Source organism: Vanessa cardui, chromosome 3 (genome assembly GCF_905220365.1).
Source record: "Vanessa cardui chromosome 3, ilVanCard2.1, whole genome shotgun sequence".
Taxonomy (NCBI): Eukaryota; Metazoa; Arthropoda; class Insecta; order Lepidoptera; family Nymphalidae; genus Vanessa; species Vanessa cardui.
Window position 1 is genome coordinate 9,282,181 of NC_061125.1, and position 16,026 is coordinate 9,298,206.

Consider the following 16,026-nt stretch of genomic DNA (forward strand, 5'->3'; position numbering starts at 1 on the left):
TTTTTTATAGATATAAAATTTATTGAGTTTTAACATTTTTCATAAAACAGTAATCAAAAAAGATCACAAACATTTAATTTAAATATAAACGCGACCATTGGTATATGAGATAGATAAATTAGAAATATGGTTGACAAGTTGAGACAAAACATCCTCGGACGGCTTCGTTCCAACTCCGTATACATCTACTATTCTATGATTCCATTGGCGGAATGAAAAAAGAGGGTGGCGCATGCGCGTTAGCCCGACGCCATCTCTAAACTACTGTGCATAATACTTGTTGAAAGATTTCGATGATTTAAGTTAATTTGGTGTGTGCTAATTCGTGATAAAAGCGTTAACCATGGAATTACTTTGTCGTGAGTGAGGTCAAGTGTCTGTACACAACGTTTGGTGACTGTACTATTCCAATCAGTGTCGTCGGCGGAGTCTTGATCTTGCGGAAGTTTCTTAGCTATAGCAACGCATATTTTTTGCGGCTATCTCTGCCGCGCTCGCTACACACCAATTTCATGATCCTTTATCGCCAGTTTTAATAGTGGTAACTTTTAAACATTATTTCCAGCTTTCTAACACAAGTTAATGGTAGAAATATTAAAAAGCGGGCAGAGTTATGTACTTCGGCGGCGTTCTTACGCGCGTACACCTATACATAGACACAAGTTGTATTATGTATGAATTATTGTTTTGGGTCAAAGACATCTCGGTGTTCTGACTCGCAACAACAACAGTGTAAATACATTCTTTATGTTTCAGCTTAAACACGGTGAAGAAAGTGAGTCTTAAGTTGATATGAACTCTGCTTTAAAACCAGTGCTGCCCCAACCGGGGGTACCTCAACCAGGCGGCCAGGCGAGTCCAGCAAAAGGCAACGTAGCGAGCGCAAACCACACCGTAGGACTACCGCAGGGTGCTCAAAACTCTCTTCATCACGGCTCCAACAACTTGGTTGGTCAGAACCTGATCCACCACGCCCCCACGCCTCAGTTGCCAACTCACGCGGTGCCGTCCATGGCTCCTGTGTCCGCCAACATGGCCCAAATGGCACAAAACATGAGCCACCACGGAAACCTGTCTCACGTCACACAAAACTCTATTACACCGGCAAACATAGCTGCCAGCCCAAGTAAAAGTGCAAGCACTAGTGCTCCCCTCAGTTTAGTGCAAGACAAAGCAAATGCATCGCAACCCCTAGCTTTAACTAGAACACCCGAGAAAAAAGAACCAGATTCAACCGGCCATGCCAATGGGACGATAGAGTCCCCTAAATCGGCATCGAATGCACCATCTACACTGAAACCACAAAATCCTGAACCAAAACAAGACAAGCAAGATATTGCCAAAACATCACCAAGTACACCTAAACCACCCGAAAAAGCAGTTAGTGCTCCTAGCACACCTCAAAAACCTGAGACGTCCAATCCTGTCAGTCAGGCAGATGGTCCAGCACAACCTAAAGTAGCTACAGCTAATGAACCCCCAGAGAAATCACCATCAAAACCAACAGAGCTTAAGCCAGCACCTGCTGCAGACGTAGCGCCCACACAGAGTGATAGTAAGCCTGTGCCTGAATCAGCTAATGAGAATCAGAGTCAAGAGAAACCATCTCCTCCACAGAAAGAACCAATGGAATGTGTAAAACCGGAAACTGCTAAGGAAGAGAAGAAAGACGAAGTCGTAGAAAAACCAGCAAAAATACCAGAAGAGAAAATAGAAGAAAAACCAGAGCCACCTAAGCAGGAAGAGCCTGAAAAACAACAGAAAGATGAAAAAATCGAGGACAAGAAGTCTGAGGTTAAAACACTACCTAAAACTGAGGTTAAGGTTGCACCAAAATCCACACTAAAGTTGGCTACAGTGACCCCCCCTATGAGAAAGCGGAGACAGGTGTCTGAAAAAGTGGACGGCCCAACACCACCTAAAAAGGCAACTGAGGGTGACAACACACCTGATACAAGAACTAAGAGGAATCGGACAAAGGTAAGGCTTTTTACAATTATTTTTTAGTATAATGTAAGCAATATCTCATGCTCAACATACACATATACATGGAAACCATTAGAATATGTATAATAATTGGTCCCATACTAGTTTTGTTGATATTTATATTATGAGGGCCTTAAATAAATAAGGGTAAAGATAATATAGGTAGGTAGATAATAAGAGAAATGGTAATTTAATGGTAGTTTCATACTCCCACTGGAGATTAATGTACTTTATTAAAATAAACAAAAATCCATGAACATTTATTTTTGATTTAATATTATTTTTAATGAAATTGTCTGCATCAAGTTATTTAATTTTGTTACAAATTATATTAAACCAGAATGGACATGACATTTACTTCTTTGATCTATATATTTTTTAATGAAAAAATTTTTTATAACTCTTTAACCCAATTTTTTTTTGCCAAATGTTGAAAGTTAAATCTTACTTAGTTTCGTAATTATAATGTAGAAGATAATATGTAAGATATCAATATGGACCTTGTTAAACTGGTAGCTATTTCTTTTCTATCATTTAAAATAATGGCGGGAAATGAAATATCGATACGCCCGAACTATGTCAGGTGGCCGGGACTAGTCCAGTGCGTCCTTTCACTTCAAAGTAAAGCTTACATACCTTTCAGTTATTAAATCAAAAATACTATCAATTGGCAAGAATCCATGCATAATACCTATGTGTTAGCAGTGAAAAAAAATCGATAGTAATCAAATACCGATAATAAAAACTAAAAACTATTTTTAAGTAAATATTATCTCTTGATATTTTCTCGTATGTATTTGAATCCTATTTGAATAATTTTGCTACAGTTCAAGTTTAATTATATTACTGCTTCACAATATTTTCTTAAATTGCCTTGAACTAAAGTGGAGAAAGCGATTAGAAAAATATATAGATGCCATATAGCCAATACATTCTCCACACGTTTTGCCGCGAAAACAGACTAGATGCATACATAAAGTAAACGACAGTCGGTGGGAAATTGACAAGATATTTTCTTTGTTAAAAATTGTATACACTAGTATTAATTATTTAATTTAGATTTTTTTTTAAACTAATACTAATGCTATACTCGAAACTTTGTTTACACACTTGCTGTATTTTGATTCGTCTTGTGTATATATGGACATATCACGCAGCATGCTGACTGAAATAGCCGTTTAATTGCACGGCTAGCCCTTTCATTGATCAACATCATTCAACCACACGTCTGAATGTCGATTAACCGAGTGGCTGAACATATCGTTCTACAGTTCACTCGGAGTTACTGGTTAAAAGACAATTTTCTAGGGAAATACAATTCGCAATTTTTGACGTTAAAAATAAAATATAATTTATATATTTTTTGTTATAAACACCAACCTATGTAATTATATATAATGAATGGCGCTACGGCTGCTTCTAAGTCAGCCGTTATGTTGAAACTTTTAAATGATGAATCGACAAAAATCTAGCCGTAGTTGTATGTCAATTTTCAATAAAAGGGCTAGCCGTGCAATTAAACGGCTATTTTAATCAGTTAGCTGCGAAAAATACAAGTGATTAATCTGAATGCCTGCGCATATTTTGGTGTATTACTTAACATAGAAATCAGTAACTATTCATTAAAACAAAACGACGCAATACAATAATCAATCAATCAATACAATAATCCCGCATATATTGAATGCAACGACAAATTTCAAGTAATTATACAATTATTTATAGTAAATTAATCATTTTTTATTGATTTATTGGATCATAAGTACCTTGTACACAGAAATATGTTTGAAATATAATTTATTTACTTTTTAATCGTCAATCACTTCGCCATACAATATGAAATTAAATTTACTATTAAAAAAACTGGCAAGAAACACAGTTGTTAGGCTTTTCCAATAATTAAATGAATTCGATAATTAAATACAATTCAATTATTATTTATTTTTGATAGAAATCTACAAATGCTACATCCGCGCTTTTTTAGTATATGAGATATCTTTAAGATCATTTTTTGGTCTGTGACGTATTCGATGTTTTTTCTTTACAGATGTAACATTGGCTTACAATCTTTAATCTTAACCCAAGTCAGTCGCTTGGTCAAGAGCATTTCCCGAGAAAGACAAAACTAACAATTCTACAATACAAATAAGTAACATAAAGAAATAGTAAAGTTATAAAGTACAGTGATTCACGTTTAGCCGTTTTCCTATTTTACTAATATCCAGTTGCCTTTTGATCGAAGTTGGATCGGGGACGTATCATAATTGTTATAAGTTAGTAGAATTTGCCTTCAGTTACAAATCAAATCAGGTTTCTTTTTGTAAGGAATATTTGAAGGTCGGTGGAATCGGAGACGTATTGTTACCGTAATACCAAAATTATATTAAGGGACTCCCCTTATGTCTAACGTTTTTAAATCGACTCGTACTATTTGAACTCAAACTTTTTTATTCGACGATTTTGTCAGTGTTGCTTGTTATTATTATAATAATTAACATTTTTCAGCTAACTAGTACTGGTGGTAATTCTTACAGAATTGCAGTAAGCAATTTTTGTAAGAACATAATCTCTTTAAGATTTTTACGATATCAAGACCGCGTAACATTTAAGATAGACGAGTTGCTAATGCTTCGTATTTGTAGTCAAAATCATTATATTTCTTATTCAAGTGAGCTCACAAAAGCACTTTTGAAACGTTATGTTATACTGTTGAATTGAATTTAAAGTTACCACCGGTTCGGAAATTAAATTATATCGAGAAAAATCACCATTTTATGTACAGAGTGCAATGATATTCTAATAAACAGATATGTTATACCCATACTAAACAAAAGAAAAAAATGCCGCGCCGAGGACCGTTTATTTCGTTACAAGTAAAAAGGATAGCTTGATAAAAAACAATAAGTAAAAGGGACAACTAGATGTTTTAATTACGCAAAACTTATTACTACATAATTATGATGTATTATAACGTATTACTGGCATAATTATGATGAAAACGACTAAAGGCAAACGTCCCAATTAGGACGTTTTCTAGTCTTCACTTTTTGCGCGTTAATGACATATCTGTTTACTAGAACATCATTGACAGAGTGTGTCGTAAATTACTATTATTTTTTATATATCCACATCACCCAAAGACAGAAGTTCGATTATAACTTCATTGATTTTTCAGGTCCAATTATACCAGTCTCCAACACCAGAAATAGCTATGGCGACTAAGCTATCGGCTTCGGCAGGACGATCCACGCCGACCAAGCCGAACGATGACAAACTAATCGTTTTTTATAAGTAAGTGATCGCTTTTGTCTTGTTAAGTTTATGAAATCAACCATCAACTTTGAACATGCAATAGACATAAATTTATTTTCAGTTTTTTTTTAATGATAAATATTGAAAGATATAATTCTCATTTTGTCTCTTAGTATGCATTTTAATTAGTTTCTAAACGCGAATTTAAACGTTGGAAATAAATTGTAATTAATCGTGAAATATAAAAATACGCATATTGTATTTAGCGTCGCAAATTTTCTTGTAAAACCTTATATTCATAATCGCCAAGTAAATGAAGTTATTTTATCTAGCTGCTTTATATGTTAATTGTTTGATGTAATTACTTACGTCGGGGACAAGTGTGATAGATATGTTTTGTGTTTTTAGGAACGAATATTTAGCCGTTCGTAATGCTGAAGGTGGTTTCTACGTTTGCCAAACCGTGCAAAACGTTTACCGGACGACACGAAAAATCAAAATACGCTGGCTCTCTCAGGACAAGTCAGATGCAACGGGTGAAACGTACAAGCCGGATTTCTATGACATCACAGGTTTGTTTTCGAAATTCGAAATCGAGTTGATTTTATTCTATTTTCTAAATTCGTTAAATTATCTGTATCCTAAATCCATTTTTGTATATAATTCATATTTTTAAACGATTCCTTAATTACATTTATATTTTACAACTAATCATACTCAGTACAGACAAATATTTAGAACTAATTCTAGTATATTTTTACTTCGAATATTAGGTTTTATATTTAAAGTCTAGTTTTAATTTTGTCTTACTATTATAACACTAAAAAGCATAACACCAATCACCAAAAGTGAATAAAGTAACAGCCTGTAAATTTCCCACTGCTGAGATAAGGCCTCCTCTTCCACTAAGGAGAGGGTTTGGAACATATTCCACCACGCTGTTCCAATGCGGGTTGGTGGAATGCACATGTGGCAGAATTTCGATGAAATGTGAATGCCAAAATGCCAAAAGTGAATGAGTTAGATATTTGACAGTATGAAATTAAGTGCAATATGTTTGTGCGTGGTTCAGACATGGAGTGCGTGCTGACGACGCTGTCGATGCAGCGCGAGGGCGGCGGCGCGCAGCGGCTGCGTGCGGGCGAGCGCGCGCGCGCCGCCTCCATCCTGCAGCGCGCGCTGCGCGCCGAGCAGAGCGGCGCCAACTGCCTGCAGCTCACCGAGGAGCACCCCGACGGACGTGCGTACACTGACCCCCCCTCCCCTCCCCTCACCCCAGCCTCGGCCGCAGCCCCCCCCCTCACCTCAGCCTCGGCCGCAGCCCCCCCCCCTCACCCCAGCCTCGGCCGTGCGCGTTAGGCTACTTATTCGATTCCCCTTACGAAGCTCTAGAGCTCGAACCAAAATCACCTGCCAATCTCGACGAGGAGCACCCCGACGGACGTGCGTACACTGACCCCCCCCCCTCACCCCAGCCTCGGCCGCACGCGTTAAACTACTTATTCGATTCCCCTTACGAAGCGCGCACTGAAACGGTTTCGAACCAAAATCACCTACCAATCTCGTGAGCTCTCACGTGAGCATTGTTACATGGAAAAGTATTGTAAATGCAGAATTAATCGAACCACTGTTTTACATTACGGCTCGAATCGACACTGCGATCGTTTAAGTCTAACGTTAAGTTTTTCCTTTTAGAATAAATAATAGTGAGTCGGCGCTTCGACTTGTAGATCTAAGTAACTTAACGTGTACAGCCAGGATATTTTTGTATAGAAGTAACTTGTTAATAAATCAATCTTCATGTTTCATATTTTTGGTATTATTTACCTCAAATGTAGTAAGAATCTGTCATCAAAAAGATGTAACTAAGTCACCATAAATTTCAGTGGACCTCTCGCTGTATACTGACGAGTCGCAGCTAGAGAAGAAATCGCGCAAACGCAATAGCTCCAAGAGTTCCCCTCGTACACAGGACGACGCTACCGAGACTGCGGTGAGTGCTTTAACGCACGTTGTAAGTGCATTTTCTACGAACAAATTAATGAATTGCAGTTTTTATATTATAACGAAGCTATTATTTTCTACCGTTTTTTTTATTCGAAATTGTAAATGTGTATTGTTTGACAGAATGATGAGGCGACGCCTAGCAAAAAAGCGCGAACGACGCCAAAACGCAGTCCGAAAAGCGTCCGTAAATCCAAATCAACACCAAAAACTCAAAAACGAAAATCGTCAGGTAGTACGCCCACTGTGGCGACCTCTAGCAAGGTAGGCATAGTACGACGGATATATAGAAATGTACGTATCCGCTGTCATCTACTAAACACGTGAGCCGCCCAACGCCGAGGTTTGCTTTGGGCCTTCGGTAGGACGGACAAATTATTGGTATAGTGATTCGAAATTACTTTTGTTATTACACATGCCTGAAAATGAAACACACAAACGGACAGACAAACTAAGCATTTATTTGTTTATTTATATCAGAAATTAACTCATAGCAATTTATTAATTTCGAAATTGGAACAAAATGGTTATTTGATAAAAAAAAATTGACAAAAAAAAATAGTATCAATATTTGTCTGTCCTTTTGAAACTTGGGAGTTATTAATCCAATACCAATACATTTTTATTAAAATTGTTTAAAAAAAAGTTATTACATATCCTCCGAAGTCCCAAAGAAACCAAACTGAGGCTGATTGGGTATGAATTGTTATGATTGAGTCGTTAGTTAGTGAATGCGAGTTGAGTGATTCAAATGGATGGCTGTAATTTTAATGATAAAAATGCATGTTATACTATTAGTATGATGAAAGTTAAGGTTACAGTGATAGCCAGTTATGATTGGGTCAAGGTACAATTTATTTTTTATTTCACGAAACATTGCAATTCATGATCATTCATTAAATTAATACAAGTCAATAAGGAACAAATACGCATGAATTTAAAGAAATCGCTATTTTATGGTAGATTTTTTTAAATAAGTTTTAAGTAAAGTGTAAGTCAAATTTGCCAATGTAAATAAAAAAATGTGATAAAGGAATAATTATTAAAATATCATCCACCCTCATCAGTCATCGCTTGCTTTTTGTGTTGTCAAAAATATATCAAAACTTTTTTTTTTAATATTATTTATTTATAATTTCGGGTGATTTGCAATTTATATTTTTTTTTTGTACATTTTATTTACTAGCATGTAATATTGCATGCCTTCGATTTAAGGAAGGAAAATTTATATTGGTGATAGAAACACATCAATTTGAAACAATTTGGAAATGCATGCAGATATTTTAAAATGATAAATTCAAAAATTCTTGTAATCTCTAAAAATGTGTTTCTATCTTAACTAAATTACTTACAATAAATAAGAGAAAATTTTGAAATAAGAAATTACTACTTAAAAATAATTTAGTTTATAAAATAGTAATAATTATGCATGTAATTCATATCACAATGTATTTAGTTAAAGAAATTTTCAGACGGCAACGGCGTTGACGGAAAAGGCAAAAGCGAAAACGCCGACAAAGCGAACGCCCGTCAAATCAACGAAAGTTGAAACTCCAATGTCTACCCCGAGAAAGGGTCGACGCGCGGCAAAAGGTACATCATAATCCTTTCACATCTTTCTAAGGGTACCATGTAAAATTACCCATAGACAACGGGTTGTGAAATAAACGACATAATTTTTTTTCAATATTTCTACTTTATACCGAAAGTTCAGCCTTATGAAATTTACATTACGAGTAAATAAAGATAAATCGATAAAATCTTTGTAGCGTAGTTTTGGTAAGAATTATAGTAAAAAGCAACAGCCTGTAAATTTTCTCCTCTCCTCTCCCTTTGAGGAGAAGGTATTCTTAAAGTACAGTCCTCCACGCTGCCTGCTTCAATGCAGGTTGGTAGATTCACATGTGGCAACATTTTGTTGAAATTAGACACATGCAGATTTTCTCACGTTTTCCTTCACCACTAAGCATGAGATGGATTAGAAACACAAATTAAGCACATGAAAATTCAGTGGTGGTCTGGGTTTGAACCTGCAATCATCGGTTAAGATATTCGTTCTAACCACAGGGCCACCTCAGCTACTTTAATTATTGTAAGTGTTTAATTTATTCATTGTGCATTTTGTTGTAGAAAACAAACCATCTCCCGTAGTGCCAACGCCCTCAACGTCGACGGGTAAGACGGGTCGCACCCGACGTCCTCCGGTAAAGAAATAACATAACACGATATTGTACGTTAATATTACGAGAACGACGAACAGGGAGCGATTTGCACGAGTAATCATAAATGGAAGCTAACACTAGGTGAGCTAATAGTTACTTGAGGGTCTTTTCGCACTTATCAGCGACCACATGTTTTAATATTAATTAGAAATTATCTGTGGTGCCATTTTGTAAGGATAAATTCGAAACCTTGGCCGTGATGTGACAGACAGTGAAAGCAACATTGACCTTAAAAATAACAATTAAAGGATACATGTATGAAAATAATGTATCTCGGTAAGTCTGGTTTCAACATTTCGCGTGTGTTATGAAGTGTTTTTATAGAATAGCATTGCTGATCTTAAAAAGTAAAGTATGTAGATGTTTGAATTATTAGTGACATTAAGGAATTTCTTTGTAAAAAAAAATGATCAATATCAAATTCATTTGAGATATATATACATTACATTTTTCATAAGATACACTTGAAAAAAAAAAAACAAAATTATACATGTGTTCAATACAAAAGGTAAGATGAAATTTTTTGGTTATCTTTAGCGGTAAGTGTAAGAAAGACCTTTAGTCCATTGTGATTGTGTAGTTTAATTAATAGTTCACAGTTCTATTTTTGTTAGAAGAATTAACATTTGAAAAACATTTGTTGTTAAAACGATGTATTTAATTCAAAATAAATCCGCTCCTTGGTTTATAGTAGAAAATATAATATGATAAATTTAACTGTTAAATCACAAAGTATTTATTAAATAGCACATTTCTTAGATTAACATCCCATAATTGTGGTTAAGTGAAATTCTCTCAGGATAAACTTAATTTAAGATTTTAAATACCTTTTTACTGCCAATGAAAAATTTTTTGATGAAATTCAAATGTTGTACAACATTTTCGGCCTTATATATAACATTTGTTAAACGAAATTTAACAAAAATATAATTTGCCTTATATGTGTCAAATTGAAATACATAAGACAAAATATATTTAGGTTAGAATAAGTTTAAGTAAAATTTATATGTGGCTGTTAGTAAACCCCATAAAATAGTTTTCTTAATATATATCCTTCCAAATATTTTATATTATAAATAATGTTTTATTAATACCAGTGTGTTCGTGCAAACGTTCTCTGTTCGATTATCACGTATATAATGTTCAAGTATAAAGGCCTTACGGGGTAACTATGGTTTATGTATTATCTACACAAAAATCGTCTATACGTTTGTTTTATGGACAGATTAAGACAACATTTCGAAACTGTATTAAGTTTATAAGTTACGAAATATTTGATTATCGTATATACTTCGTTTTTATATTTTACCCGAAAATAGTTCTAATTTAACTCGTTATATAATAAATAACACGGTATTTTTGAAATGTTGTCTCGTTGTTTTAAGTTATGGGGTATGTGATGAAGATAAAATATATATTGTAAATCAGACTATGTCAGATTTTGAGGTAAATTTCACATCTGCCAGCCAAAAATATGTTTTTAAATCGAATTAGGGACGAAATCGCTTCCCTCGCTCTTTTGAACTAGATGTATGGCTGTCAATGAAACAAAACTTTAGTTAAAATGTCATTAAAAATTTAGTGGCAGCTGGTTAGCACAAACAAGTTTACTTAATTATTTTACTTAGCAATAACAGATCCACACGAATTCAAATACTATTAATTTTTATTTATGTATTTTAATAGCAGGTATAAAACATTAAATAGCTGGTCAGAACGACATTCCTCAAAATCTGATATTATCTGCTAGTCTAAAAAGATTTAGCACATTGCATGTTTCAATATATAAGAATAAAAAATTGTTAAACACGAGTTTGATTGACAGATATTTTTGTATAGGTTCCGTACCTGTTTAAAAATTCTGTAGTAGTAATTTTAAACTATTTTTATGTAAAGAAAACGTCAATTGTGTAAAAATGCAATTTTTGTTTAAAGATTTCAAAGGTTTGAAGCACGGAACTCCGTAGATATTATTTTTGAATGTTTATATCATAGAAAACAGATATGACATCACATTTTTTTTAGATTTACCTTTTGACTTGGATTTGTGACGCGATGAATGACTTGGTTTTTATTACTTTTTTTTCTAACATAATATTAAAATTTTAATAACAGTCAAATGTAAATACTTAAAAATTAACAAAAAAATATCATATAATAATATTATATGCTGACTGTTAGAGAGTAACTCTATTTCATCGGAGCCAGAATTGACGGCCGATTCCGACTCGTTGCGGGACGATCCGAGCAGCTGCGATTAAATTGGGTCACTCCCCAATTCAGATTTAAGGAAGTTATATATTTGAGAGGTGTTTTGCCTCAGTAAAAGTTAAGCAATAGATATATAAGTTTGATTTTTGTATAAGATTAATTCTAAAATTCTTAACTTTTCTAGAGTATTCGATTTTATTGCGACGGAAATTATTGTATATTAGTACAAAGTATCAAAATTGGTGGATGTTAAAGCATGGAAATATCACGACGTTGCTTCGGAAGAATGTTATTTTGATATGAATTGTGTTTATTTTTAATTAGATTATATGAAACGCATGCGTTCAATGGAATGAAATTCAAAGTTTTCGATCACCGATCTGGACCAATCATTCTAGTGATGACTTCGCGGGGAACTGTACACATTTGTAAATCAAATGTGTCTCTGCTTATTGTAAAAATAATTCATGGTGTTGTAGTTAAATCTAAATAACGAAATAGGTAAATCAGATTTATGTCATTACGTAGCGAAAGCCTGCGTGCTAATGTGATTCGGTTCGATGGACAGAGAACAATTTTGAATATCGAATCGGAATATCGGCTAGACCTTACGCACATTAAATGTATTTTTTTTTATTTTGTTACATCACTAGTGTACGACATACGGTTGTTACAATTAATTTTGCGACATACATTTTGTTAAATTGTTTTCTGATGTGGATGACCCAATGTTGTTGTATCGAAGATCGTGTGAGCGTGTGTGTGTGCAAATCTTAGGAGAACTAAGTACCTAAACGTAGGTGGTATTTTTAAATAGGTTAATATCTAAAGAGGAAATAAGTTAGAGTATAAATTATTGCGTGTGCATTTTCTGTTTGTCGGAGCGAATGTTGACTGGTCCTCTGGTACAATAGCGTACATATTTTAGCGTTTTATACAAATAAATATATCAGTCGAGAGTACTATTGTAACAGAAAGTCCACAAATTTTATGCAATTCAGAAATAAATATAAATAATTTAAGGAAATATTGGCGTTTTTATTTTATTTCTCTATTTTAACAGGTTTGATTACTTCTTGAGCGTTTATTTATTGTAATAAAAGAAAATAAACAAATATAAAGAAACCATAGTATTGTGTCGGTCATCGGTTGAATATATGAAACAATGTAAAATTTTGTAATTTATGGTTTGATATATTTTTAAATTAATTAATAATAAAAATGTGCCCAAAGTATGAAATAGATTGAAGTATCTGTGCATTGGCTTTATAGCAAATTTACTGCTTTGATTTGAGATCGAGAAAGCACACTCGAGTTTTATTAAGATTTTATTTTAATAAGTGTTGATGACGAGTTCACATTTAGGCAAGAACAGCGTGAGTTACTTAAAAAAACTCAAGTTTCGATGACAATTCGGCTGTCTTAATCATACCACAGCAAATCTTTGATGCAACTTAGAAAATATTATTATAGTGACTTTCTTAAGGGTTGACTTGAGGGCAGAACTTGGTGGTATTAATCTCAGATCAGCAATATTTTGCGATTGGGTTTGAGGGTAGTTTACCTATACAAGACTAATCATACTTTATCCTAAATCCAATAGTGGCCTATTTGCCTGTATTTATTATTTTCTATGGCTAATAATGTAAAAAATAAATGTAAATCTCTATAATTAATTAGTAAATAAATGTTTTAAATTAACTGATTGTAATATTAGGCATAAAAAAGAAGTACAGTCACTAGTATTCCTAATATTGAAAATTAAGTAAGGCAAGAAATGCTCTGGTGAATGTAATGTATTCATCTTATAGTACATTTTTAAGGAATTAACAAAATAAAACTTAATTGAGTTTTAATTTTTTATTGGTCTTAAATCTATGTTTACGAGGCCTCCATTGCGGTGGCAGTCTCCTCTGTGTATTTGCCCTTGTCTGCACCGAGAGCTGCCAATCTGCCCTTTGCTCTACGGTCTAAGATGGCTTTACGGTCCTTGTTCATCTTTAGTTTCACAATTACACACTGAAAATAATTAACATTTGTAATAAATTTTGTTTGATATTGAATTATAATGTTTAATTTGTTTTAAAACAATCAGAGCCATGGAAGTGTATCAGCAATAACAGTATCTATGCAAACTTCGGTCTTGCCTTAGTAAGTCATGATGACACTGTCTAAGTTAAAAATTTATCTTCATTTTGATGTTATAATTATTAATAAAAAAAGTATAGTGTTCAAATACTATACTGTACTTTGAAGCCCAAACAAATTAAAGTACCTATGGTTTCAAACTAACCTTAGAGGGGTGGATGCCGACATAAGCACTGGCACCGTTAGCCTTCTCTCTCTGGATCCTCTCAATGTACACAACAAACTTCTTACGGTACACTTGGACAACTTTGCCAACCTGTTGGCCTTTGTAATGTCCTCGTACAACCTGTAAACAATACACTCCATGTAACAACGATAGAATTCATACTCAATTAGTTTATAATGATTATGGTATAGAAATGTATGAGATCGGTCAAAATAATCAGAGCCATAGTTTGAACCATGGTGTAGTATCGCTGTCACGTCCAGGGAACTCGTGAGAAAACCTCACGAGTACACCTCTCAGTTGCAGCAAACAACTACAGTCTGTGAATGGTTTGTCGTCATCATTTTATTTTGAACTGATATACTCATAGATTTTAGTCAATTACTTTTATATAATTTAAGAACAACATTTACAAATTTTAAGTTGATTTTGATATCACTAAACGCATAATGAATTATTAATTCTGAAGATACGATGCATTTCAGTAAAATAAAGCATGGTAAGACTACATTGAAATATTTCATAATAAACACCACATGTGTGTTACAACTGATATGGGATAGCATAAGAAAACAACCTTTCATGAACACATTTTACACAGGTTTTAAAAATGTACGACTAAGATATTAAAATGATGAGAGTAATAAAAGAGAACATTATATTACCTGAACTTCGTCGTCTTTGCGGATTGGCATAGATTTAACATTGAACTTTTGCCTCAGTTCCTTGGATAAAGGAGAAGACATCAGAACTCTTCTGATATGTGAAGGGGCGCTGAAATGCCTCTTCCTGTTTTTCCTCCTGGAGGACGTTACCAGCTTATTGTACTTCATACTGGCACTCTTCGCTGAAATCCAAAAGAGCACGTTTTATTTCACTGTTTGGAACACATTAGGTTATCGCTCTATGTGTGCTGAACGTCAATTTGCCGCGGTGAATATTGAGTTCACAAAAACTTATTATCGGTGAAATAATCATTGTTTTAAATTAATATATAACTTAAGAACAATTTGTTAACTTTTAGCAAATAGAATATCTGTCGCTATCGAAGATTTTTACGGATTAATCCAACGTACCCGAAACGACACGGCAAAGAATCAAGTTAAAAAAGACATACAGATTATAAACAAGGAGACATATTATTGAAAAATGTTGTCACTTCAAAAAATTTATATATTTATTGTTAATAAGTCATTTAGTTTTCATAAAATATTATGCATTAGAGTTTACTATGTACAACATATTTTAACGTTTGTTAATAAAATTACTATACACATCAAAAATTATTCCGAAAATATTTATTTTATCATATAATATTGTATTGCACATTAAGAGGCGCCACTAGTACAATAGGCTTTCAATCTATGATGTTGGTACAAGGCAGCTCTAAGTAAAAGTATAAATATAGAATAAACTTTCGTTTGATATCTTTCTTATCCATTTACCTAGAACTGCATTTAATTTGGAAAGAGGATAAATGATGTAACGTTGTCATGCATGTTTAATACCGTTAGACGTCAAACGACTGAAACATGTGGCGCTCTTACACTGACAGTGTTTTTATTAATTAAAATATAGAAGAATTAACATAACACTAGCTGAATTAATTTTTTAACTATTCTACAGAGCAAATTTAAATTAGTATTGGAAGACTGCACGTAATACTTGAAGTTTATAGATATTAGATATAATATAAAATAGTAATCCAAAGAATAGGCAACTGACTAAACATTTAGAATATTTATATAGAATTTGTTATGAGAAGGCATTTAAGTTCAAAGGAATAAATCACGTTCATTGTATATTCCTTTTTATTATTTTACAATTTAACTTTATAATACGTAATCTTTTTATTAGAGAGCTGTAGGTGTATCTATGAAGTGCCTGATAAAGTACATTAATTTCTAAAGTAATACAAAATGACTGCTTACAAATGCTTATATTATATAAATATAATTATTGTAGAGTAAATTCTAAATCGTTAAGTTATAAATTTAGTAATTAGTATTAGATATATAATTCATTTCTTTTTGCGCA

General features: G+C 33.5%; 2 protein-coding genes across 7 annotated transcripts; one reads left to right on the forward strand and one right to left on the reverse strand.

Moving 5' to 3' along the window:
• Positions 1-165: 165 nt before the first annotated feature.
• Positions 166-12,702, forward strand: LOC124543909 (protein piccolo-like). Of its 6 annotated transcripts, none has more exons than XM_047122232.1 (9): positions 166-541; positions 757-1,980; positions 5,162-5,277; positions 5,647-5,810; positions 6,311-6,478; positions 7,125-7,231; positions 7,366-7,536; positions 8,715-8,835; positions 9,373-12,702. In XM_047122232.1, the coding sequence occupies exons 2-9, from the start codon at positions 793-795 to the stop codon at positions 9,456-9,458; spliced, it is 2,121 nt and encodes a 706-aa protein (XP_046978188.1). In that variant the 5' UTR covers positions 166-541; positions 757-792; the 3' UTR covers positions 9,459-12,702. The 6 variants fall into 6 exon arrangements, with proteins under 6 accessions (XP_046978188.1, XP_046978191.1, XP_046978190.1 ...); XM_047122235.1 differs by having other exon boundaries at positions 167-541; positions 815-1,980; XM_047122234.1 differs by having other exon boundaries at positions 168-541; positions 7,366-7,506.
• An 818-nt stretch (positions 12,703-13,520) lies between these two features.
• Positions 13,521-15,171, reverse strand: LOC124543779 (60S ribosomal protein L26). The gene is made up of 4 exons (XM_047122080.1): positions 15,066-15,171; positions 14,655-14,836; positions 13,969-14,109; positions 13,521-13,694 (listed from the first exon to the last, which is right to left on the reverse strand). The coding sequence occupies exons 2-4, from the start codon at positions 14,820-14,822 to the stop codon at positions 13,557-13,559; spliced, it is 447 nt and encodes a 148-aa protein (XP_046978036.1). The 5' UTR covers positions 14,823-14,836; positions 15,066-15,171; the 3' UTR covers positions 13,521-13,556.
• Positions 15,172-16,026: the final 855 nt, after the last annotated feature.

Excerpts from the sequence above, each read along its gene's own strand:
- LOC124543909 (XM_047122229.1), top strand. The coding sequence starts at position 675 with ATGAATTATTGTTTTGGGTCAAAGACATCTCGGTGTTCTGACTCGCAA. Across the intron at positions 5,278-5,646 it reads AAACTAATCGTTTTTTATAA|GAACGAATATTTAGCCGTTC; the intron begins GTAAGTGATCGC and ends TTGTGTTTTTAG. Across the intron at positions 8,836-9,372 it reads GGGTCGACGCGCGGCAAAAG|AAAACAAACCATCTCCCGTA; the intron begins GTACATCATAAT and ends ATTTTGTTGTAG.
- LOC124543779 (XM_047122080.1), bottom strand. The coding sequence starts at position 14,822 with ATGAAGTACAATAAGCTGGTAACGTCCTCCAGGAGGAAAAACAGGAAG. Across the intron at positions 14,110-14,654 it reads GCAAAGACGACGAAGTTCAG|GTTGTACGAGGACATTACAA; the intron begins GTAATATAATGT and ends TATTGTTTACAG. Across the intron at positions 13,695-13,968 it reads TCGGCATCCACCCCTCTAAG|TGTGTAATTGTGAAACTAAA; the intron begins GTTAGTTTGAAA and ends AATTATTTTCAG.